Consider the following 27,315-nt stretch of genomic DNA (forward strand, 5'->3'; position numbering starts at 1 on the left):
TAAGCGAGACCGCCAGCAGCGGAGGCCGGGGAAAGCAGCAATCAACTTGTGTTGCCCAGCAGTGAGGAGCCCAGGGGAAGACGCGCCCGAAGCCGACCCGTTCTGCCCAGCAGCGAGGAGCCCAGGGGAAGACATGCCCGAAGCAATCCAGTGGTGCCCAGCAGCGATGAGCCCAGGGGAAGACCCGTCCGGAGGAGGAATCCACCCGCCCGTTTGAGCCCCAGCCCGGTGGTGAAGAGAGCTGTGCCGGTGAGGAGCCCCAGAACAGAGGGAGCGAGGAGGAGCGGTACCGCGCGGTCGCAGCGCGGCATGGAGGAAGCAGAGCCAATAGGACGCATCCGGGTCAGCGACGGTGAGGTTGAAGGGAGAGATGGACCTACCTTCGGTGTGTCGGCGAGGCCAGGAGCGGGTAAGTCCGGCGCGGGAGGAGGTGTTCCCGCGGCTGTCGGCAGAGCAAGGATGGCGACATCGGAGCGCTCCCCACGTGGCGCGGCAGGCGCGCGTAGGGATACGCCGGGAAGATGTAGTCCCGGCCGCGAAACGGCGGCAGCCGTTAGGGGGGAGATGCTGGTAAGTGCATCTCCCTCATCACGTTCAAGCAGCAGCGGGGGGGAGAGCAGGGGGAGGGAGGGGGCGAGTGCTGCACAGTGGGGGAGCAGGGGGGGGCTAAAATCACAGCGCCACGTTCTCGGGGTGCGGGGGGGGAGGGGGGGGCCCAGCGGCGGCCATTACGGGGCGGCAAATGACCGCTCCGGAACCCCAGAAGCCATAGGCCACCAAGTAGCCCCATATCATAGGCGCGATAGGCGCATGCAGGCTGCCGGCAGTAGTTATGAGCCGGCGGCCAGACACAGGTCCACAGCGCATGCCATCGGTCAGCGCGAGCGCTTCGCTCATGGCAGGAGGCAGGAGCATAGCAGGCAGCAGGATGCAACGGATGAGAGTCGATCAGCGAGCGAGATGGAGGAGTTTAGCAGCGCGTCATCACTGGTAGCAGGAACGAGGAGGAGGAGGAGCAGAGTCTCGCAGGCGGTGGCGCAGTTCAGTCGCTCAGAAGCGGTGTCGCAGAAAGTAAGACATGGCGGCCGAGGGGCGGCCGCACAAATTGCACAATACCCGTTCTTACGCTCACCGGCTTTTTCCGCAGGTAGTGGTGAAGGAGAGAGATTGAGCAGATCGGGGGATGGAGTTTCGGCCTACGGGGCTGCAAAAATAAGGACTCCGAGTGGCCGGGGTGTTACCAGCGGAGAACGACACACGGCGCACCGACCCTACAGCCGATCATCACTGCCCGCACCCAGCTTTCCCTTGGCGATGCCGGAGGACAACGAGGCGGGTGAGTCGGTACATTTAAATAGAGTTTGGGATAATGTGCCCGGCGCAGGCCGGAAGGATGGGTTTATGTCAGCTTTGAGAGCTCTGTGTGATAATTATGAGAAGGAGAAGGGACTACCAGTGTCCCATAAGCAACCGGGGAGGTCGGCCTTGCCCGAGGTTGGTGGTCCTGTACAAGGACGGAAGAGTCTGCCTACGGGGGCAGGAGTGAGTGATGGTTTTAAATTAGCGGATTCGCTGTTTTGTGGTGTAGCCCCGCTGGATGCCGGGCTGGAGGAAGAAGTGGTGAGTAAAATAATAAATGGTGGTTACGTGGACATTTGGTCACTGTTGTCGGCCGAACATGTATCGGTCGACAAGGAACGTTTTTCAGAGCGTGGAAGTGAGAAAAAACCCAAGGTGGCTAAAACTTTTGGGAACTGGTTACAGGCCTTTTTGATGCTGGCGCACGTCGTGTGCCGTCAGTATCCTCAGAAAGGACCCGAGATGCTTGTCTACATCAACACGATCCACAGTGCATATAAGTTGCACGGGGGGTCGGCTTGGTGGAGATATGACGAAGATTTTCGTCGCAGGATAGCGGGCTCTGACAGTGTCAGCTGGGCAACGAAGGCGACAGACATGTGGATCCAGCTGATACTGGCCCAGAAACCGACGAGACCTAGCTTTCATGGAACGGCCACAGGCGCCGGCGGACAGCAGACTCCTGTGGCCCCTAGGCCTTCTGGATCATGCTGGGCCTTCAACGAGGGCCACTGCCGTTTCCAGGCGTCGTGCAAATTTAGACACGAGTGCTCGATTTGCGGCGGGTCGCATACAGCGATGCGATGTTTTCGGCGTCAACGAGCGGCGGGAGTTCCCGGCACAGGGGCGAACGCCGGTGAGCGTTCAGTACCTGGAGCCGTGGCTCGACCGGTACCCACGGAGACCGGAAGCAAGCCTGCTTAGGGCGGGTTTTGCTGAAGGTTTCTTCATCCCACATTCTAACGTGTCTGCAGCGTCCTTTTGCCAAAATTTAAAATCAGCCCGCGACAACAAAGAGTTAGTAATTGAAAAGTTGTTAAAGGAAGTAGAGTTGGGACGAATGGCGGGGCCATTTTTGGAGCCGCCTTTCGGCAACTTGCGGGTTTCTCCTTTGGGCTTAGTACCAAAGAAAGAAACAGGCAAGTTTAGACTCATACACCATTTATCATACCCGTCCGGGGAATCCGTTAACGACGGGATAGCAAAGGAGCAAGCGGCGGTGTCATATGCGTCATTTGACGGGGCAGTTGAGTTGGTTAGAAAAGCGGGCAGAGGTGCATGGTTAGCGAAAGCCGATATAGAATCGGCTTTCCGCCTTTTGCCGGTTCACCCGCAGTGTTTCCATCTACTGGGGTGCAGAATTGAGGATCAGTTTTTTGTCGATATGTGCCTGCCAATGGGCTGCTCGATCTCTTGTTATTATTTCGAGGTTTTCAGCTCCTTTTTAGAGTGGATGTTAAAGGTTGAGACGGGCAGCGCATCGGTATTGCACTATCTAGACGATTTCCTTTTTGTTGGTCAAGCTAACTCGACGGTTTGCAAGTTTTTACTTTCGTCTTTTCGTTCTTTAATGCGTAAGGCAGGCGTGCCTTTGTCGGTCGAAAAAACAGTGGGCCCAGTGTCAAGGTTGAGTTTTTTGGGGATCGAAATTGACACAGTGGAGATGATTTTCCGCTTGCCCGACGATAAAGTGGCGCGTTTGCGACAAGTGGTAGATTTGGTGTGTAGTTCGAGGAAGGTTACACTTCACCAGCTACAAGTTTTGGTAGGCTTACTTAATTTCGCGTGCAAGGTCATTCCGATGGGGCGAGCTTTCGCTCGGCGGTTGTCATTGGCAACAAGAGGGGCAAGAGAGCCCCATCATTTTATTAGAGTGTCGAAAGGAATGAAATTGGACTTGCACGTATGGAGAGTGTTCCTCGGTTCTTTCAACGGCAAGGTCATATGCCCGGAGGATGAGAGTCCAAACGAGGAGATCGGTTTGGTGTCGGACGCAGCTGGATCACATGGTTTTGGAGTTATATATGGTAACCGGTGGTGTTGCGCTGCTTGGCCAAGTTCTTGGAAGCAGAAGCAATGGGTAAAAAATGTGGCACTTTTGGAGATATTCCCGTTAATGGTGGCAATGGAGATTTGGGGCCAGAGGTTGGCCAATAAAAATATCTGTTTTTGGTCCGATAACCAGTCGGTGGTACAGGTGGTAAACAGACAATCGTCATCATCAACGTTGGTGCTGGCGGCATTACGCCATTTGGTTCTACGGTGTTTACAGCACAACGTAAGATTTAAAGCTCGATATGTACCGGGTTATTTGAATGCTACTGCTGATGCTCTTTCTCGCTTTCAGATGTCAACATTCAGGGAGCTGCACCCGACGGCGGAGGTCGAGGGGGTATGTTGCCCTGCTTTCTTGTGGGAAATGATAGAAGAGAGCTGTTAGCTCTCGTAAAGATGTCAGTTTCAAGTACCACATGGAGACGGTATAATAACGTATGGAAAGAGTGGATAGCAGCAGCGGGTGGACGGTTTCCTTCGGAAGAAAGAGCGAAGGCGGTAACTTTAGACACACTAGAGGCAATGCGTAAAAAGGGGGCGTCGGCGGACGCGGCCAAGAAACATTTGACGGCGGTGGCCTTTTTAATTCGGTTACACGGGTCGAGGGACGTGACTAAAGATTTCGTTTTCGGACAAATTATTAAAGGGTGGAAGAAGGACAAGGTTATTAAGGACGGAAGGAGACCGATCACGTTTGAGTTACTAAATGCTATATTAGAAGTGCTGGGAGAGGTTTGCGAGGAGGGCTCCGAGGCGGAGCTTTTCCGAGTGGCCTTTGCAATTGCCTTTTTCGCAGCAATGCGGATTGGGGAATTAGTGTCAGCAAGTAAAAGTAGACCTGGGGGACTGATGTACGGTGACGTATTAGTTGACGAAGACTGCATTAAGATTGGCGTTCGGAGATCAAAAACAGACGTTTACGGGGTTGGAGAATGGCTCAGGATAGGCAAATTGGGAACAAAATGGTGTCCGGTAGTTTTGATAACGGGTTTTTTGGAACGCCACTGCGGAACGGGCCCGTTTTTGAAGCATGCGTCGGGCCTCCCGTTAACCAAATACCAGTTCACAGCAGTCATGCGCGGTAGCCTGAATAAATTGGGACTAAATCCAAAGGATTTCGGATCACACTCATTTAGGATAGGAGCTGCGACATCCGCTTTTTCGTGCGGCATGGGTATCGAGGGTATTAAAAGAGTGGGTCGCTGGAGATCAGATGCTTACAGGTCTTATGTGCGACCGGACCTTAGAGTTTTCATATGATTTATACGTTGGTTGTGATGTTCTTTTCGGTGTATGTTTTCTTTATTTATTTACAGTTACGGATTGGTCGGTATGGGTGATAGGCCACTCATATATATACTGGGCCGAGAGGAGAGCCAGAGATAGGCCTATCGGAGGCAATTTAGGCCTCAATGTTCCAGTACATTGGAGAGGGATTAGAGGTTTGCAATGGCCCAGGCTGCTCCAGGAGGTATTGAGAATCAGCAGTTGGGAGAATGATAAAGTGATACTAGTCATTCATGCAGGAGGAAATGACCTCGGGAAAATAAAAGTAGCGGAGCTCATTTCCTTAATGAAAGAGGACATTTATCGTTTTAAACTGTTCTTTAAGCGGATGGTAATTGTCTGGTCAGACATAGTGGCCAGAAGAATCTGGAGGGAAGCGCGAGATAACGAGGCAATCGAGCGAGTACGGAGAACGGTTAACTTCAGGATATCGAAGCACGTGCAAGCCTTGGGCGGAATAGCCATCCGTCACTGGGAGCTGGAGAGAAGAGAGCGCGGGATGATGCGGGGTGACGGGGTTCATCTCAGCGAGATAGGTCTAGATATTTTCCTGTCTAGATTGCAGGACGGGGTGGAGTCGGCGTTATTGCTGGCATGTGGGGGGCGGAGTGCAGCATAGAAATATGCTGCATCCTTCGTGGCGGTAGTTAGGACTTCCATGCCAGCTAGGAAGGGTAGGGCTTTACAGGCCGGTAAGGGCCTTCTTACGCCGCAACAAGTTTCAATAAAAATGGACATTTAATTGGCATGGAAGGTGAAGAGAAAGTTAATTTACGTTTTGAAATAAAGTTATATGGTTAAATAAAGGCTGTGGCCTACCCACAACAAGCCAGCAGATGTTGTACTTATTCTTTATTTAGTTGGGGAGCTAAAGTAAGTGTTAAGTCCCCCCAGTCTATGTAGTGAAGCATGGGAAGGGGGAGAGGTTTCCTGTTGTGGATGTATTTGTGAGGAGAAAAGGAGTGCGTCCCCCCTGAGAGGAGTGAGAGCGAGAGCAGTTGTGAGCATGTGCGCTTAAGGCCCAGTGCAGAGGTACTCATTGTTTTTCAGATCTGCGCGTCCGGAAGTCTGGGACCGCCTGGTGGAGGTACTCTGCAGTCATTGTTCACTCTCAAGCATACGGAAGTCTGAATCCCACTGAGTGGAGTTACGCGTCTTTAATTAATCATGCACGGGTTGGTCTGAAGTCTGGGTCACCGTGTGGAGGTACTACTGTCAAGTCTGTTTATTGCCTGCATGGTCATCACTTCAAATAGTGCCTTGTATTGCTGAAGTTTCCAGTAAAGTTATTTCCAGGCCCTGACCGTTCCCGGGACCTGAGGTACTTAAACTGTCTGTGGCTCAGTTATTTCCCCACAGAAGTTCATGCTGGTGGGTGCCGGAATGGTGACAAATCTCTCTACACCTTTGTTCCTGTTTATTGGGCATTCCCATGCCAGGGGTGTCTGGAAGAGGGCCAGCGCTGCCTTGGCCTTGGCTACATCCGCCCCTCTGGGAGGAAGCCTTGTTAGTGTCGCCGTGACAAGCCAGCATCTTGCCCTCCCAGCTCCTCAGCGTTTGCCATGTGTCCGGGGTCACTGCTCTATTACTACTGGGGCAACTATAGGACACACTATTACTACTGAGGCTACTATTGGGGTCACTAATACTACAGGGTCTACTATGGGGGTCACTATTATTAGAACCGATATAGGGGACACTAGTACTGCTGGGAACACTATGGGGGAAACTATTATTACTGGGGCCACTATGGGGGTCACTAGTATTACTGGGGACACTATGTGGGACACTATTGCTACTGGGGCTACTATGTGGGACATTATTACTACTGGGACCAATATAGGGGATCACTATTACTACAGGGACCAGCATAGGGAACACTTTTACTACTAGGGCCACTATGTGGAACCTTTACTACTGGGACCACTACGAGGATCACTATTATTACTGGGGCAACTATGGAGATTACTATTATTACTGGGACCAATATAGCGGACGCTATTACTACTGGGTTTACCATGGGGAACACTAGTATTACTAGGGTCACTATGGGGATCACTTACTACTAGCGCCACTATGGGAATCACTATTAATGCCGGGGCCATTATGGGGGACCACTTTTACTACTAGGCTTACTATAGGAGTCACTATTACTACTGGGGCCACTACAGGGATCACTATAACTACTGGGACCGATATAGGGAACACTATTACTACTGGGGCCACTATGAGAGTCACTATTTTTACTGGGGCCATTATTACTACTGGGACTACTATGTGGGACTACTGGGACCAATATAGTAGACACTATTACTACTGGGGCCTCTATGCGGAACACTATTACTACTGGGGCCACTATGTGGGACTCTATTACTATTAGGGCCACTATGGGCATCATTATTACTACTAGGACCGATATAGGGGACACTATTAATACTGGAGCCACTATGGGGAACACTATTACTACTCGGGCCACTATGGGGATCACTGCTACTACTGTGACCAATATAGGGGTCACTATTACTACTGGGGCCACTATTACTACTAGGCTTACTATAGGAGTCAATATTACCACTGGAGCCACTATCCGAGACACTATTACTACTGGGGCCACTACAGGGATCACTATTACTACTGGGACCGATATAGGGGACACTATTACTACTGGGGCCACTATGAGGGTCACTATTATTACTGGGCCCATTATTGCTACTGGGACTACTATGTGGGACACTATTACTACTGAAACCAGTATAGGGGACACTAGTACTACTGGGGCCACTATGAGGAACACTATTATTACTGGTACCAATATAGTAGACTCTGTTACTACTGGGGCCTCTATGGGGAACACTATTACTACTGGGGCCGCTATGTGGGACACTATTACCAATAGGGCCACTATGGAGATCACTATTACTACTAGGACCGATATAAGGGACACTATTAATACTGGGGCCAATAAGGGGAACACTTACTACTGGGGCCACTATGGGGATCACTGCTACTACTGGGACCGATATAGGTTTCACTATTACTACTGGGGCCACTATGGGGATTACTATTATTACTGGGGCCACTATGTGACACTATTGCTACTGGAGCTACTATGTGAGACACTATTACTACTGGGGCCTCTATGGGGATCACTATTACTACTGGGGACACTATGTGGGACATTATGTGTGACATTATTGCTACTGGGGCTAGTATGTGGATCACTATTACTACTGGGACCAACATAGGGGACACCATTATGGGCAACTAAATTAATAAACAGAATGAGAGGACTGGAATACCCAGAGAGGCACCAAAACTGGGATTATTCACCCTGGAAAAAAGACGGCTAAGGGGCGACCGAATAACTATGTATAAATACATGAGGGGACAATACAAGGATCTCTCCCAGGATCTGTTTATACCCAGGACTGCAACGGTAACAAGTCACAGAGACGGAGAAGTCTATAATATTATAATAAAGCCCTTTCACAGTTACAGTCTAAAAACTTGAAGATTCTTTATTGAGGATACTTTTAAAAAAAACATATACGGGCTGACACACATACAAATCATAGAAGACGAAGGATAAACAGAATACCCTTTCTCGACAGTAGCCTCCGCTTTAATAATGGATATATGAAGGAGACTTGATCAGGAAGAAGTGCTACAGGAACAATACTAGGACTTATAAGTTAGTTCACCATGTAAAAGGTGAACTTTGTAGAGTTCCTAGTTATCTCAACCCTGGTGGTAGTATACAGATGATGATAGTATATTACTCTTTCAGAATGCGATAGATTGCTAAATGCAAGTCTACCAGAGTTGCTGCTATCTAAAGAATATTGTTCAATAAAACAAAACCGTATCCCAAGCTCTTTAGAGCAGATGAAAAAAAGGGGGATTCTTCCCACAATAGAGATATCTGTTAGTATAGAAGCCCACAATAGAGAAATCCGTGTATGAAAAGCTCAACGCGTTTCCCCACAATCAAAATTGTGGTTCATCAGGAGCCTAGATGAAGCAGTAAGTCTATGGTACAGCACTTTCTTGGTCATAGTAAACCCGACATGTATAGAAGATTGAGATACTGTCGTATGGTGGCTCAGATTTGATAGTAAATTCAAATTATATATGAGCAAGGTGCTATGGTTCAATAGAATAGTTCCAATAGTGCGTGGCTACCAAGTAAGGTATAAATAGGTAGTCACCATTTGTGATCAATTGCCCCAACGGACTAACACTCATACGCCTCTGTAATAAGAGGTATTGGGCTAGGACTGTCCCCTAAGGCCAAAATGGTGGAGGGGATATGGATCGTAACTAGGGATGAGCGAGTATACTCGCTAAGGCACTACTCGCTCGAGTAATGTGCCTTAGCCGAGTATCTCCCTGTTCGTCCCTAAAGATTCGGGGGCCGCCGCAGCTGACAGGTGAGTTGTGGCGGGGAGCGGGGCAGAGCGGGCGGGAGAGAGGGAGAGAGAGATCTCCCCTCCGTTCCTCCCTGCTCTCCCCCGCAGCTCCCCGCCCCGCGGCGGCACCCAAATCTTTCGGGACGAGCGGGGAGATACTCGGCTAAGGCACATTACTCGAGCGAGTAGTGCCTTAGCGAGTATACTCGCTCATCCCTAATCGTAACTGATCCGGATGATTGTCAGAAACAGCTCGGTGGACACACCGCCAGAGTGGCCACTTTATCTATTTATCTTTTTTTAAGAGGGACTAGATGTTAGATGTCTTTCTAGAGCGGAAGGATATTACAGGATATAGACATTAGGTGTCCAGCAGGTTTGTTGATCTCAAATGTTGATCCAGGGATTACTTTGGCTGCCATATGGAGTCACGAAGAAATTTCTTTCCTCCAAATGAGCCTAATTGTACCTAAAACTGGTACCAATAAAAACTACAACTATTCCTGCATTATAGGTTTTAGAATGCGGCAAATAAGAGCCAAATGTTTTTCTTTAACCCTTTGCAATGTAATTTGTATCCTGGTTTTCCTAGGGGGGGTTACTCTTTTTCTGCTGTTATACAACGGCGCTATCTGCTGGCTAAAGCCAGTACTGCATAAGGTGACACGTTGGATAGGCTCCGACAGCAGAGAGGCTGGCAATATACAGTAAGAGAACCCGGATGGACGTCTTGCAACATTGGAGCTGTACAGCCTTACATCATAATGTCTTCAGACGTCAGACAGTGGATTGGAAAGGGTTAAATGTTTTCCTGTTTTTATTGTGCAAAAGCAGTAAAAAAATATTAAAATCTCTATAAACTTGGTATGGCAGTAATAGTGCCGATTAGATACGAAAGTTACCGAATAGTGAACTCCTCAAAAACAAAACCTAAAAGCAATGGTGGAACTAGTTTTTTTTTTCCATCTTCACTGCAAAAAAAATGTAAGAAAAGTTCTACAACACATTATTTGTGCGGTCATTAAAACACACAACTCGTCACAAAAAACAAGCCCTCATACGGGTATCAACAAGTTATGGCTCTTGCAATCCGGCAACGAAAATTGCTTGGTCCTTAAGGCATAAAATAGGCCGGTCACGAAGGGGTTAAGTTGTGGGCATGGCCTACTGAAATGGGTGGGGCATATGGTAAGTTTTGTGTATGCTCTGTAATGCATTGCTTCTCAAAATCTCCCTGATGGCAGGTAGGCTGCACATCCGTGACATCAGAGGAACATGGGGAAGAGGAAAAAAAGCCTTATTTATACCAAGTGGAACTCCCCCCCCCCCCTCCGCCCCTTGTGGGCCACCCTGTCAGAAACCTACAAACTCCATCCCTGTACTGTATATAAGATGAAATTAAACAGGAAAGGTGAGCGGAGCTGCCAAGGTGGAATTCAGCATGGGGATCCGGGGGTCCTATTTATTTCCCCATAAACACGCACTTCCTCGCCGTTCTCACTAATTCATTTAATATGAGTTTTGCGCCAAAATACATTTTAAAGGCCCCTTTCATTTTTCCTCCCAAAATTAAACAACGCGGTTCATAATCGCCTACAATTTAAGTCATGGAGCTGTATACATATAATGTTTACCCTTCAGTCCTCGATTCAGATGTGAGAAGACGTCCCCCTTGCAGGACACGGAACATTAAGAATCTTCTGAGAACTCTTACAAGGATCCTTCTGTCTTTATTTTCTGTAGAAATGACATAGAAACGCATCTAGAATGATGGCTGCGGGCGGACCGCAGTATTAATAGGATGATGGAATAAACCATTCCTTGGCTAAAAAGGGGGTCGTGTCATGTTATAAAGTTATCCCCTATCCACAGGATTGGGAATCATTTTGTGAGGGGGGTTCCAACCAATGGGGCCCCAACCAATCCTGAGCATGGAAGTCCCGAAGGTCTCAGATGAATGGAGCAGAGGTTGCAGTTGTTTACTTTCAGAGGCAGTAAACCTGTTCACAGCTAGACTCCAGACTGATACATTGTATACATCTACTGCTCTCATCTGAGAAGTGAATATAACTGTATCCAGTACAGGCAATGCTCTGTGAGCTCAACAACCTAGACTCCAGACTGATACATTGTACATAACTACACCTGCTCTTAACTGGGAAGTGGATATAACTGGATCCAGTGGACACAATGCTCTGTGAGCTGAACATCCTGAACTCCAGACTGATATATCGTAGAATACTAGTCCTGCTCTCAGCTGAGAAGTGGATACAATAGTCTCCAGTATAGACAATGGTCTCTGTAAGCTTAACAGCTTGAATGTCAGACTGATACATTGTATACAGCCAGTCCTGCTCTCAGCTGAGAAGTGGATACAACTGTATGCAGTGTAGACAATGCTCTGTGAGCTAAACATTCCAAACTCCATACATTGTACCAAGGGGGCCCCCAGCCTTTCTGCTGCCTGAGGCAAATAGCAAAATGAAACACTAAAAAACAAACATTGCTTTACTGACGACAAACAAAATAAAGGAGCAATATACATATATATATATATATACCAATAATCAAATAAAACAACTGTAATGCACAAAATATACACTACCGTTCAAAAGTTTGGGGTCACCCAAACAATTTTGTGTTTTCCATGAAAAGTCCCACTTATTCACCACCATGCGTTGTGAAATGAATAGAAAATAGAGCCAAGACATTGACAAGGTTAGAAATAATGATTTGTATTTGAAATAACATTGTTTTTACATCAAACTTTGCTTTCGTCAAAGAATCCTCCTTTTGCAGCAATTACAGCATTGCACACCTTTGACATTCTAGCTGTTAATTTGTTGAGGTAAGCTTGAGAAATTGCACCCCACGCTTCTAGAAGCATCTCCCACAAGTTGGATTGGTTGGATGGGCACTTCTGGCGTACCATACGGTCAAGCTGCTCCCACAACAGCTCAATGGGGTTCAGATCTGGTGACTGCGCTGGCCACTCCATTACCGATAGAATACCAGCTGCCTGCTTCTGCTGTAAATAGTTCTTGCACAATTTGGAGGTGTGTTTAGGGTCATTGTCCTGTTGTAGGATGAAATTGGTTCCAATCAAGCGCTGTCCACTGGGTATGGCATGGCGTTGCAAAATGGAGTGATAGCCTTCCTTATTCAGAATCCCTTTTACCCTGTACAAATCTCCCACCTTACCAGCACCAAAGCAACCCCAGACCATCACATTACCTCCACCATGCTTAACAGATGGCGTCAGGCATTCTTCCAGCATCTTTTCATTTGTTCTGCGTCTCACAAACGTTCTTCTTTGTGATCCAAACACCTCAAACTTGGATTCATCCGTCCACAACACTTTTTTCCAGTCTTCCTCTGTCCAATGTCTGTTCTTTTGCCCATCTTAATCTTTTTCTTTTATTGGCCAGTCTCAGATATGGCTTTTTCTTTGCCACTCTGCCCTGAAGCCCAAAATCCCGCAGCCGCCTCTTCACTGTAGATGTTGACACTGGTGTTTTGCGGGTACTATTTAATGAAGATGCCAGTTGGGTACCTGTGAGGCGTCTGTTTCTCAAACTAGAGACTCTAATGTGCTTATCTTCTTGCTTAGTTGTGCAACGCGGCCTCCCACTTCTTTTTCTACTCTGGTTAGAGCCTGTTTGTGCTGTCCTCTGAAGGGAGTAGTACACACCGTTGTAGGAAATCTTCAATTTCTTAGCAATTTCTCGCATGGAATAGCCTTCATTTCTAAGAACAAGAATAGACTGTCGAGTTTCAGATGAAAGTTCTCTTTTTCTGGCCATTTTGAGCGTTTAATTGACCCCACAAATGTGATGCTCCAGAAACTCAATCTGCTCACAGGAAGGTCAGTTTTGTAGCTTCTGTAACGAGCTAGACTGTTTTCAGATGTGTGAACATGATTGCACAAGGGTTTTCTAATCATCAATTAGCCTTCTGAGCCAATGAGCAAACACATTGTACCATTAGAACACTGGAGTGATAGTTGCTGGAAATGGGCCTCTATTCACCTTTGTAGATTTTGCACAAAAAAACCAGACATTTGCAGCTAGAATAGTCATTTACCACATTAGCAATGTATAGAGTGCATTTGTTTAAAGTTAGGACTAGTTTAAAGTTATCTTCATTGAAAAGTACAGTGCTTTTCCTTCAAAAATAAGGACATTTCAATGTGACCCCAAACTTTTGAACGGTAGTGTATATTTTTGCAATCACTAACAGTAGAATAGCTCATTTCATAAATACAGTCCCAGAACCAAGATCAATAAAGCTAGTTTGTGCTTCCTAATACAACCTGAATAATAGTAAAGCATGATGGAAGTCAAGAGCTGACAACCAAGAATCCTACCACCCATCATCACTCTACATACAGTGACTACATGACTGATCAGAGGCGGCCAGTGACAGAGTAAACAATGACACCGTGACTCACACATGATGTCATCTCTAATTTGCATTTTGGTTTTCTTCTCCTTAGGGCTCATATCCACGGGTGTTTTTTCACTGTGTATTACGCGTGCGATACATGGCCGTGTAATACGCCATGAATGAAGTCAATTGAAGTAAATGGACTTTAATGTATCCGTGCACATGGGCTTGTAGACACTGTGTGTAGATACACGCGAGAAATAAATTGCAGCATGCTCTATTTCTTGGTGTACCATGCAGCGCCAGTCCTATACTTTTGTATAGGCAGCATATGCAAATGCTGCCCATATGCAATACATTGTATATAGGCAGTGAATCATACACAACTCCGTGAAACAGAGAGTAATAAAAAAAAAACGCATGACAGCAAGCGTGTGATACGCAAGCATGCCCATCTGAGCTCTCTGTTGGCAGAGCCGGTATCTACAAACAGTTCGGGTAGACCATAGTGTTTTACCCATATGCCAGCAGACAGGAGGCTATACCGTCCAGAACAACATGACAATTTCTTCTGGACGCAATTTGTCTCTTTAGTGGTTGCCACACAGAGATCATCTCTAATTGCCACACATAGTTTCCCCTAATTACTGTATACCAACTCAGAGCGCCCTCTGCTACTGCCCCCCGCCCAAAAAAAATATCGATCCACACTGTCCCCTGCAGTAAATAAGGAGCCATACTCTTCTCTTCTAGTAATAAATAGCCATACAGTACCTCTGCAGGAAGCAAGAAGCTAGACTGGCCTTCTGTAGTAATAAATAGGCATAATGTCCTCCTGTAGTAAAAGCCATACTGTCCCTTGTAGTACTAAATAGCCATAATATCCCCCTGTGGTAACAAAAATAGCCATACTGCCCCCTGTAGCAATAATTAACCATAATATCCACCTGTGCTACTAAATAGCCATAATGTCCCGTGTAGTAATATATAACTATAAGGACACCTGTAGTAATAAATAGCCATACTGTCCCCCTGTAGTATTAGCCATAATATCCCCCTGTGGTACTAAATACCTATAATGTCCCCTGTAGTAATATATAACTATAATGACACCTGTAGTAGCCATAATGCCTCCTATCCTATAGTAATAAATAGCCATAATGTCCCGTGTAGTAATATATAACTATAAGGACACCTGTAGTAATAAATAGCCATACTGTCCCCCTGTAGTATTAGCCATAATATCCCCCTGTGGTACTAAATACCTATAATGTCCCCTGTAGTAATATATAACTATAATGACACCTGTAGTAGCCATAATGCCTCCTATAGTGATAAATAGCCATACTGTCCCCCTGTAGTATTAGCCATAACATCCCGCGGTGGTACTAAATAGCCATAATGTCCCCTGTAGTAATAATTAGCCATAATGTCCCATTTAGTATTAGCTATTTGTAGCTATACTGTTATATCCACAATAGTAAAATAATGAAGTCACTCATCTCCCCCATGGAGCTTTCTGTCCAGCAATAGGTGTCTTTTCTGTTCCACGTCATACAGAATGACACTGGTGATACAACACACATTGTATTCCTGCACTGGCACTGCCACTACTACTTGTTTCCATGTCTTAAGGACGGGGATACAATTATTCCTGCCATAGAGGATCCATGGGCACTGTGGGTGGCCCACTTTTAAATTGCCATCCCCCTGCAGTAGTGAAGTGGCGACACCTGAGGCAGAGTACTCAACTCACCTCATACATCCAGCACCCCTACATTATACATGAGCTAGTCCTGCTTTGGGGTTATATAAATAAAGATTATTATTGTACATATCTGGTCCTCCTCCAGGGTGAGAGGTGGATTTAAATGTATCAGTGTAGACAATACTCTGTGAGGTAAACAGACCAAACTTCAGACTGATACATTGTAGACTGATACACCCTGGACTACCAGAGGTTTTGCTATAAACCTCATCAGTATCCTAGACCATCAGAGGTTTTAATATAACCCTCATCAGTATCCTAGACCATGACAGCTTTTGATATGAACCCCATCAGTGTCCTAGACCACCACAGGTTTTCATATGAAACTTATCAGTATCTTAATCAACACAGGTTTTATTATGAACCTCATCAGTATCCTAGACCACCAGAGGGTTTGATATGAACCCCATCAGTATCCTAGACCACCACAGGTTTTGATATGAAACTTATCAATATCTTAACCACCACAGGTTTTATTATGAACCTAATCAGTATCCTAGACCATCAGAGGGTTTGATATGAACCTCATCAGTATCCTAGACCACCACAGGTTTTCATATGAAACTTATCAGTATCTTAAGCAACACAGGTTTTATTATGAACCTCATCAGTATCCTAGACCACCAGAGAGTTTGATATGAACCCCATCAGTATTCTAGACCACCACAGGTTTTCATATGAAACTTATCAGTATCTTAACCACCACAGGTTTTATTATGAACCTCATCAGTATCCTAGACCACCAGAGGGTTTGATAGTATCCTCATTGGCACTCTAGACTATCAGTGATTTTAACATAAACCTCATCGATACCCTAGACCACTAGGGTAGTAAGTGTAAAGCTCTTCACTGCATTAGACTACTAGGGATATCGGTAGTATCTTCTTTACTCTGTATACTACCAGAGTTGTTACTATTTACCACTTAGCTACTCTAATACCAGCAGAGTTATTATGTTCGCTTCCATACCATTATAGAAGGAACATGAGCTTACAGCGTACCTTCAGGGCAGCCATATTGGTTGCCACTAGCCTTTTCGTAAACATATATGATTATGAAATAATTGAATAGAACTTAAGAATAAAAGCTTGGCTGATGCGACAACTCAAGATTGTGCTGGAGATATCTGAAGAACTTAAAGGGGTTGTCCCGCGCCAAAACGTTTTTTTTTTTTTTTCAATAGCCCCCCCCGTTCGGCGCGAGACAAACCCGATGCAGGGGTTTAAAAAAAAAAACGGATAGTACTTACCCGAATCCCCGCGCTCCGGTGACTTCTTACTTACCTTGCGAAGATGGCCGCCGGGATCTTCACCCACGGTGGACCACAGGTCTTCTCCCATGGTGCACCGTGGGCTCTGTGCGTTCCATTGCCGATTCCAGCCTCCTGGTTGGCTGGAATCGGCACGTGACGGGGCGGAGCTACGAGGAGCCGCTCTCCGGCACGAGCGGCCCCATTCAGAAGGGAGAAGACCGGACTGCGCAAGCGCGTCTAATCGGGCGATTAGACGCTGAAATTAGACGGCACCATGGAGACGGGGACGCCAGCAACGGAGCAGGTAAGTGAATAACTTCTGTATGGCTCATAATTAATGCACGATGTATATTACAAAGTGCATTAATATGGCCATACAGAAGTGTATAACCCCACTTGCTATCGCGGGACAACCCCTTTAAGAGATTTAAAGAACTTTAGAGATTTTCCATAAAGTGACAGGAAGCATCGGCGGGAGTCGTGTAAGTATCACCGGCGCGTTCGCGGTAGACGTGTCCTGTGAAGAAGGTGACGGAGACGTTCACACGCAACTCAGCTACATGACATTTACAACTACCAGGTGCTCCTGGGTATCAGAGCCTGTCCTCAGGTCACTCAGCAACGCAGAGCCGCGCAGCCCAATGATAACATCTCTCCAAAGAAGGCGAGAGATTAGATACCCACTCACACACGCCAGCCAGGAGACAGCGCTAAGATGTCCCATATATAAACCAGGACTGCGCTATATGCTATAAATACACAGAGAGAAGTGAAGAGTAGATCCATAGGATCAGCAGAAAGTATCACACATGATGGGCTTGGATACAGCAGCTCAAAGAAACATATCAGATACAATGGGCTTAGATACAGCAACTCAAAAGGAACATATCACACAGGATGGGCTTAGATACAGCAGCTCAGCAGAAAGTATCACACATGATGGGCTTGGATACAGCAGCTCAGCAGAAAGTGTCACACATGATGGGCTTGGATACAGCAGCTCAAAGAAAAGTATCAAATATAATGGGCTGAGATACAGCAGCTCAAAGGGAACGTATCACACATAAGAGGATTCAATTCTCATCTCAACTGATAGTATCAAATGAGAGGTTTGGCGCGGCCGCACACACATGTATTTGCACAGGCGATACGCAGCAAATAGAACCTATTGATTTCAATGGGTTCTATATACAAACGCATTTCGCTGCAAAATAGGTCATCAATAAAGAATAAAAAAGGTCAGCACTACCCAATAGAAATATATAGGTGCACGTTAAGAGATTAGACCACCTGGTATCAGCGTTGGACCCATCTGATAGCTCGGTCACCTGGACGTTGGTAAATGGGCCAATATGATTTGATCACGTTACATACCAAGAACCTTGCATTATCTAATGTGGTTAGAGCAGGGATTCCCAACCGGGGTGCCGCGGCTCTCTGGCTGGAAATTACGTCGGTATTGTATCTTGTCTCCACAAGGAAGTCCTGGTGGAGATAAGCTTGGCAGAGGTTGACGCTCCCTAATGCTGATTGGCCGTCAACTTCCTGCTCGTCATCAGACTTGTGTGCCTGGGTATTTGGGAAAGCAGTGGCAGTGGCAGGTGAGCACTACAACACACCGGCCTCGCTCCCGGCGGCAGTCCTGTCCCACCTCCGCTCCCCGCTGTCACACGGTATTTTACTGGGGCTGCCGCCAGTCGTCTTCCAACTCCGCTCCCTCTCTCACTCTCCCCTGGGCCATTGCCGCCAGCTGTCCTCCCACAACTGCGGTCCCCGCTGTACATGTTGTTACTGGGGGAGGGAGATTAATATTACTACCGGAGGCAGCACAGGGGGTCGCTATTACTACCGGGGGCAGCACAGGGGGTCGCTATTACTACAGGAGGCAGCACAGGGGGACGCTATTATTACCGGGGGCAGCACTGGGGGGGGGTCGCTATTACTACAAGGGGCAGCACTGGGGGTCGCTATTACTTCCAGGGGCAGCACAGGGGGTCGTTATTATCACCAGGGGCAGCACAGGGGGTCGTTATTACTACTGGGGGAAACACTGGGGGTCGCTATTACTACCGGGGGAAACACTGGGGGTCGCTATTACTACCGGGGGCAGCACTGGGGGTTGCTATTACTACCGGGGGCCGCAATAGGGGGTCGCTGCTACTACCGGGGTCACCTATTACTGCCGGGGCCGCAATGATTACTACCGAAGCCACTGTGTGGGGTCGCGATTACGAGTGGGGCTACCAACATGGGGCGGGAGATGGACTAGTAATGGAATTTATAGTAGCTGTAGCAACAAAGTGGATGAGATTTTCAAAATCATTCACATGGTGTGGAAACAATCTGCACAAAACCCGTGTGGATATTGACATGAGGGGCGGGATATAATTCTGCAGCATGTTAATTTTAAATATAATGTATATCAATAGCCCCTCCAACGCTCTTCGCTGTGTGTGTTTTTAAACAGCCCTGTATTCTTTATAATGGTGGAGGTAAAAATCATATGTCGTAATAAGCCACACCCCTGACCACACCCCTAACCACCCCACCACCCCGTTTTGGTAGGGGTGCAGCGGCGTAAAACTATTTTCCCAGGGGTGCCCTAAGACTGAGAAGGTTGGGAAACACTGGGTTAGAGTATTGATTACAGGTAAGTATACTGATAGGGAATTTATTTTGCGTGCTGTGGCCATTTTTGGTTTCTGCTTCTAGGATAGGTCATCAATAATTGATCAGCTGGCGTCCGCCGCTCATAATACAGACAGATCAGCTGAGCGGGCGCATGCTGCCAGCACCGCAATAACACAGAGGTCGGATTGGAAGCCTCAGCACTGGCCTCCTCCTAATCATAGGTCATCAATAGTATTTCCATGGTAGACCCCTTTAAAACGCAGCACTCCGCCATGTGCGAATACGCTTACACTCATGTGAAGCCAGTCTAGGCCTCTTTCACATGAGAATATGTGTTTTTCGGCCAACCGCACGCGCCGTAAAATTGTATTAATGAAGAATAACCGCGCGGAATTTCGTCGCTTAGCAGAAATCCTCGGAATGATTTCTAATGGCTTAAACAGCGGCATCGGTCTTCTTTTCCGAGCGCCGGACGCAGGTAAACTCCGCCCCCTCCCTTTTTTTCAGCTCCCATAGTAGTCTTTTAGCTTCCAGCATTTTTTGTCAAGGATAAGTCAAGACCTCTCTTTTCACACAGTGTGAAAATCGGCAACCAAAAAGAGTCGTCAATCTTCTTTTTTTGACGTTGCGATTTTTCACGTGACCAAAAAATGCCCATTGAATGAATGCGTTGGAATCCGAAGCCTCAGACGGTCGCGATTTGTCTGAGGTATTTCTGCTGCGTAAAATGCTTCTGCCAATGAGGCCTGAAGCTTCATTGACACAAGCGTTTTTACGTGGCCAGGCGTTTTTTTCATGCCAGGCGTTTTTTCATGCCAGGCAAAACTCGCGACCATCTGAGGCATCGGATTCCGATGCATTTGTTCACATGGGCGATTTTGTGGCGTGTAAAAACGTTGCACCAGAAAAATCACCAACCGCAATTATTTGCTGCTGGAAAAGATAGGTCTGAATCTATCTTTCGACCGATAGACACAGGCGGCTCCTATAGACTCCTATGGGAGCTGGCAAGATACGAAGGGGGGCAGTGTAGCGGCGACCAACGCAGGGAAGAGCTTACAGGTGCCTCTATGTAGGCATCTGAAGTCATTCTAAGCATACATGCTGAGAGAGGGATTTCCGGGCTGTGGGGTATTTTTTTCACTAATATGTCGCACCCGGCCATGAGAATGGACGAGAAAACGATAATTAAGCTCAGGACTTAATCGTGTCATTTCTTCATTCACGCAATTTAATGGCGCACGTGGACGAACCCAAAAACGCATACGCTCGTGTGAAGGAGCCCTATGGCAGATGATGTGAAGTTCAGTTCCAGAACACAGCTCCTTCCGATAATTGACGCTGATAACGACTCGTGAAGTTCTCCAGTCCCTCTGACCTCTAACGTGGCGTCCAAGAACAATTCCCAAAGCCAAACATTCCAGGAGAAAACGGATCCGGTGTCCTGCAGGTCGTGGACCCTGCAGCGTCCCCCATCGGGACTGCTCATAGTCTTATCGGCAGCTACTGTTCTCGCCCAGAAGAGCTGACACTCCAGTTGGTGCAGCCGCTCTCCACTTATCTGCACTCCGGGTGTCCAGAGCTAATCCTTCATATAGTGCTTGTCCCTTATTGACAGCAGATCTATTATTAGGAAGCATCACTCTTCATGAAGTCCCAGGGATTTGCTCTCCAAGGTGTAACAACTCCTGGGAGCCGCCTGCTAATAGGATTAATGGCTAATCCTGTATAAACATTATTAAGGCACTTAACGCCCAGACTGATTTGTATCCCATAGCTATAAGACATCTGACACACAACAGGCTTACATACACAGTGATATTTAATAGTTTTGGTCCTTCTATCCATAGCCATACATATGTGTCCGACCTAAAAAGTTTTCATGACCATCAGTTGATATGTAATAGTTCAAATCCCACCAAGGACAGAATCTGCAAGGAGTTTGTATGTTTACCCCCCCTACCCACACACACACACACACACCTAAAACATACAGATAGGTGAATATACCGTAGATTGTGAGGACCAATTGCGACACAACCCAATACTAACTGATGTAAAGTGCTGCATGATATACAAACACTATAGAAATTAAGGTGATAAACACTAAAAACTCAATAATACTGCCATTACAGTGTGATAGCTAAACAGATGTTCACGTAGAAAGTCTGTTGGGCACTATTATAATACTGCCTCCGATGTACAAGAAAATAACTACTATAATACTGCTCCGTATGAACAGGAATATAACTACTATAATACTGCCCCCCTAAGAACAGGAATATAACTACTATAATGCTGCACTCTATGTATAAGAATATAACTACTATAATACTGCCCCCTATGTACAAGAATATAACTACTATAATACTGCCCCCTATGTACAAGAATATAACTACTATAATACTGCCCCATATGTATAAGAATATAACTACTATAATACTGCTCCCTATGTATAAGACTATAACTACTATAATACCGCCCTCTATGTACAAGAATAGAACTACTATAATACCGCCCTCTATGTACAAGAATATAACTACTATAATACTGCCCCCTATGTACAAGAATATAACTACTATAATACTGCCCCCTATGTACAAGAATATAACTACTATAATACTGCCCCCTATGTACAAGAATATAACTACTATAATACTGCCCCCTATGTACAAGAATATAACTACTATAATACTGCCTCCTATGTACAAGAATATAACTACTATAATACTGCTCCTATGTACAAGAATATAACTACTATAATACTGCCCCCTATGTACAAGAATATAACTACTATAATACTGCTCCTATGTACAAGAATATAACTACTATAATACTGCTCCCTATGTACAAGAATATAACTACTATAATACTGCCCCTATGTACAAGAATACAACTACTATAATACTGCCCCTATGTACAACAATATAACTACTATAATAATGCCCCTATGTACAATAATATAACTACTATAATACTGCCTCCTATGTACAAGAATATATCTACTATAATTCTGCCCCCTATGTAAAAGAATATAACTACTATAATACTGCCCCCTATGTACAAGAATATAACTACTATAATACTGCCCCCCTATGTATAAGAATATAACTACTATAATACTGCCTCCTATGTACAAGAATATAACTACTATAATACTGCCCCCTATGTACAAGAATATAACTACTATAATACCGCCCCCTCTATACAAGAATATAACCACTATAATACTGCCTCCTATGTACAAGAATATAACTACAATAATACTGCTTCCTATGTACAAGAATATAACTACAATAATACTGCCCCCTATGTACAAGAATATAACTACTATAATACTGCTCCCTATGTACAAGAATATAACTACTATAATACCGCCCCCTCTATACAAGAATATAACTACTATAATACCGCCCCCTCTGTACAAGAATATAAAGACTATAATACTGCCTCCTATGTACAAGATTATAACTACAATAATACTGCTTCCTATGTACAAGAATATAACTACTATAATACTGCTCCCTATGTACAAGAATATAACTACTATAATACCGCCCCCTCTGCACAGGAATATAACTACTATAATACTGCCCCTGTATACAAGAATTTAACTACTATAATACTGCCTCCTATGTACAGGAATATAACTACTATAATACTGCCCCTGTATACAAGAATATAACTACTATAATACTGCCCCTGCATACAAGAATATAACTACTATAATACTGCCCCTATGTATAAGAATATAACTACTATAATACTGCCCATATGTATAAGAATATAACTACTATAATACTGCCCCCTATGTACAGGAATAGAACTACTATAATACTGCCCCTGTATACAAGAATATAACTACTATAATACTGCCCCTATGTACAAGAATATAACTACTATAATACTGCATCCTATGTACAAGAATATAACTACTATAATACTGCCTCCTATGTACAAGAATAGAACTACTATAATACTGCTCCCTATGTACACGAATATAAATACTATAATACTGCTCCTATGTACAAGAATATAACTACTATAATACTGCCCCCTATGTACAAGAATTTAACTACTATAATACTGCCCCCTATGTACAGGAATATAACTACTATAATACTGCCCCCTATGTACAATAATATAAGTACTATAATACTGCTCCCTATGTACAAGAATATAACTACTATAATACCGCCCCCTCTGTACAAGAATATAACTACTATAATACCGCCCCCTCTATACAAGAATATAACCACTATAATACTGCCTCCTATGTACAAGAATATAACTACAATAATACTGCCCCTATGTACAAGAATATAACTACTATAATACTGCCTCCTATGTATAAGAATATAACTACTATAATACTGCCTCCTATGTACAAGAATATAACTACTATAATACTGCCCCATATGTACAAGAATATAACTACTATAATACTGCCCCCTATGTACAAGAATATAACTACTATAATACTGCCTCCTATGTACAAGAATATAACTACTATAATACTGCCCCCTATGTACAAGAATTTAACTACTATAACACTGTCCACTATGTACAAGAATATAACTACTATAATACTGCCCCCTATGTACAAGAATATAACTACTATAATACTGCCCCTTATGTACAAGAATATAACTACTATAATACTGCTCCTATGTACAAGAATATAACTACTATAATACTGCTCCTATGTACAAGAATGTAACTACTATAATACTGCCCCTAATGTACAAGAATATAACTGCTATAATACTGCCCCCTATGTACAAGAATATAACTACTATAATACTGCCCCCTATGTACAAGAATAGAACTACTATAATACTGCCCTTATGTACAAGAATTTAACTACTATAATACTGCCCCCTATGTAGAAGAATATAACTACTATAATACTGCCCCCTATGTACAAGAATTTAACTACTATAATACTGCCCCTATGTACAAGAATATAACTAATATAATACTGCCCCCTATGTACAAGAATATAACTACTATAATACTGCCTCCTATGTACAAGAATATAACTACTATAATACTGCCCCCTATGTGCAAGAATATAACTACTATAATACTGCTCCTATGTACAAGAATATAACTACTATAATACTGCCCCCTATGTACAAGAATTTAACTACTATAATACTGCCCCCTATGTACAGGAATATAACTACTATAATACTGCCCCCTATGTACAATAATATAAGTACTATAATACTGCTCCCTATGTACAAGAATATAACTACTATAATACCACCCCCTCTGTACAAGAATATAACTACTATAATACCGCCCCCTCTATACAAGAATATAACCACTATAATACTGCCTCCTATGTACAAGAATATAACTACAATAATACTGCCCCTATGTACAAGAATATAACTACTATAATACTGCCTCCTATGTATAAGAATATAACTACTATAATACTGCCTCCTATGTACAAGAATATAACTACTATAATACTGCCCCATATGTACAAGAATATAACTACTATAATACTGCCCCCTATGTACAAGAATATAACTACTATAATACTGCCTCCTATGTACAAGAATATAACTACTATAATACTGCCCCCTATGTACAAGAATTTAACTACTATAACACTGTCCACTATGTACAAGAATATAACTACTATAATACTGCCCCCTATGTACAAGAATATAACTACTATAATACTGCCCCTTATGTACAAGAATATAACTACTATAATACTGCTCCTATGTACAAGAATATAACTACTATAATACTGCTCCTATGTACAAGAATGTAACTACTATAATACTGCCCCCTATGTACAAGAATATAACTACTATAATACTGCCCCCTATGTACAAGAATATAACTACTATAATACTGCCCCCTATGTACAAGAATAGAACTACTATAATACTGCACCCTATGTACAAGAATTTAACTACTATAATACTGCCCCCTATGTACAAGAATATAACTACTATAATACTGCCCCCTATGTACAAGAATTTAACTACTATAATACTGCCCCTATGTACAAGAATATAACTAATATAATACTGCCCCCTATGTGCAAGAATATAACTACTATAATACTGCTCCTATGTACAAGAATATAACTACTATAATACTGCCCCCTATGTGCAAGAATATAACTACTATAATACTGCTCCTATGTACAAGAATATAACTACTATAATACTGCCCCTATGTACAAGAATATAACTACTATAATACTGCCCCTATGTACAAGAATATAACTACTATAATACTGCCTCCTATGTACAGGAATATAACTACTATAATACTGCCCCCTATGTACAAGAATATAACTACTATAATACTGTCCCCTATGTACAAGACTATAACTACTATAATACTGCCCCCTATGTACAAGAATATAACTACTATAATACTGCCCCCTATGTACAAGAATATAACTACTATAATACTGCCCCCTATGTACAAGAATATAACTACTATAATACTGCACCCTATGTACAAGAATATAACTACTATAATACTGCCCCCTATGTACAAGAATATAACTACTATAATACTGCCCCCTATGTACAAGAATTTAACTACTATAATACTGCCCCCTATGTACAAGAATATAACTAATATAATACTGCCCCCTATGTACAAGAATATAACTACTATAATACTGCCTCCTATATACAAGAATATAACTACTATAATACTGCCCCCTATGTACAAGAATATAACTACTATAATACTGCCCCCTATGTACAAGAATATAACTACTATAATACTGCTCCCTATGTGCAAGAATATAACTACTATAATACTGCTCCCTATGTGCAAGAATATAACTACTATAATACTGCTCCTATGTACAAGAATATAACTACTCTAATACTGCCCCCTATGTGCAAGAATATAACTACTATAATACTGCTCCTATGTACAAGAATATAACTACTATAATACTGCCCCCTATGTACAAGAATATAACTACTATAATACTGCCCCCTATGTGCAAGAATATAACTACTATAATACTGCCCCCTATGTACAAGAATATAACTACTATAATACTGCCCCCTATGTACAAGAATATAACTACTATAATACTGCCCCTATGTACAAGAATATAACTACTATAATACTGCCCCCTATGTACAAGAATTTAACTAATATAATACTTCCTCCTATGTACAAGAATATAACTACTATAATACTGCCCCCTATGTACAAGAATATAACTACTATAATACTGCCCCTATGTAGAAGAATATAACTACTATAATACTGCCCCCTTTGTACAAGAATATAACTACTATAATACTGCCCCTATGTACAAGAATATAACTACTATAATACTGCCCCCTATGTACAAGAATATAACTACTATAATACTGCCTCCTATGTACAAGAATATAACTACTATAATACTGCTCCTATGTACAAGAATATAACTACTATAATACTGCCCCCTATGTACAAGAATATAACTACTATAATACTGCCCCCTATGTACAAGAATATAACTACTATAATACTGCTCCCTATGTACAAGAATATAACTACTATAATACTGCCCCCTATGTACAAGAATATAACTACTATAATACTGCCCCCTATGTACAAGAATATAACTACCTAAATACTGCCCCCTATGTACAAGAATATAACTACTATAATACTGCCTCCTATGTACAAGAATATAACTACTATAATACTGCCTCCTATGTACAAGAATATAACTACTATAATACTGCCCCCTATGTACAAGAATATAACTACTATAATACTGCCCCCCCTATATACAAGAATATAACTACTATAATACTGCCCCCTGTGTACAAGAATATAACTACTATAATACTGTCTCCTATGTACAAGAATATAACTACTATAATACTGCCTCTTATGTACAAGAATATAACTACTATAATACTGCCTCCTATGTACAAGAATATAACTAATATAATACTGCCCCCTATGTACAAGAATATAACTACTATAATACTGCCCCCTATGTACAAGAATATAACTACTATAATACTGCCCCCCCTATATACAAGAATATAACTACTATAATACTGCCCCCTATGTACAAGAATATAACTACTATAATACTGCCCCTATGTACAAGAATATAACTACTATAATACTGCCCCCTATGTACAAGAATATAACTACTA

General features: G+C 43.7%; 1 protein-coding gene across 1 annotated transcript; it reads left to right on the forward strand.

The window, feature by feature from the left end:
- The first annotated feature begins 765 nt into the window (after nucleotides 1-765).
- On the forward strand, nucleotides 766-5,561 carry LOC136589269 (uncharacterized). Its single transcript, XM_066588287.1, has 3 exons — nucleotides 766-1,336; nucleotides 3,707-3,751; nucleotides 4,731-5,561. Exons 1-3 carry the CDS (start codon nucleotides 811-813, stop codon nucleotides 5,318-5,320), a joined length of 1,161 nt encoding a protein of 386 aa, XP_066444384.1. The 5' UTR covers nucleotides 766-810; the 3' UTR covers nucleotides 5,321-5,561.
- Nucleotides 5,562-27,315: the final 21,754 nt, after the last annotated feature.

The sequence above is a fragment of the Eleutherodactylus coqui genome, chromosome 1 (assembly GCF_035609145.1).
Source record: "Eleutherodactylus coqui strain aEleCoq1 chromosome 1, aEleCoq1.hap1, whole genome shotgun sequence".
Classification (NCBI taxonomy): domain Eukaryota; kingdom Metazoa; phylum Chordata; class Amphibia; order Anura; family Eleutherodactylidae; genus Eleutherodactylus; species Eleutherodactylus coqui.

What these genes read in the sequence shown, in the direction of transcription:
- LOC136589269 (XM_066588287.1), top strand. Translation starts at nt 811, where the DNA reads ATGCAGGCTGCCGGCAGTAGTTATGAGCCGGCGGCCAGACACAGGTCC. An exon ending in GCCGGAGGACAACGAGGCGG is followed by an intron (nt 1,337 to 3,706) that starts GTGAGTCGGTAC and finishes TCTCGCTTTCAG; the next exon opens with ATGTCAACATTCAGGGAGCT. An exon ending in CGACGGCGGAGGTCGAGGGG is followed by an intron (nt 3,752 to 4,730) that starts GTATGTTGCCCT and finishes ATTTATTTACAG; the next exon opens with TTACGGATTGGTCGGTATGG.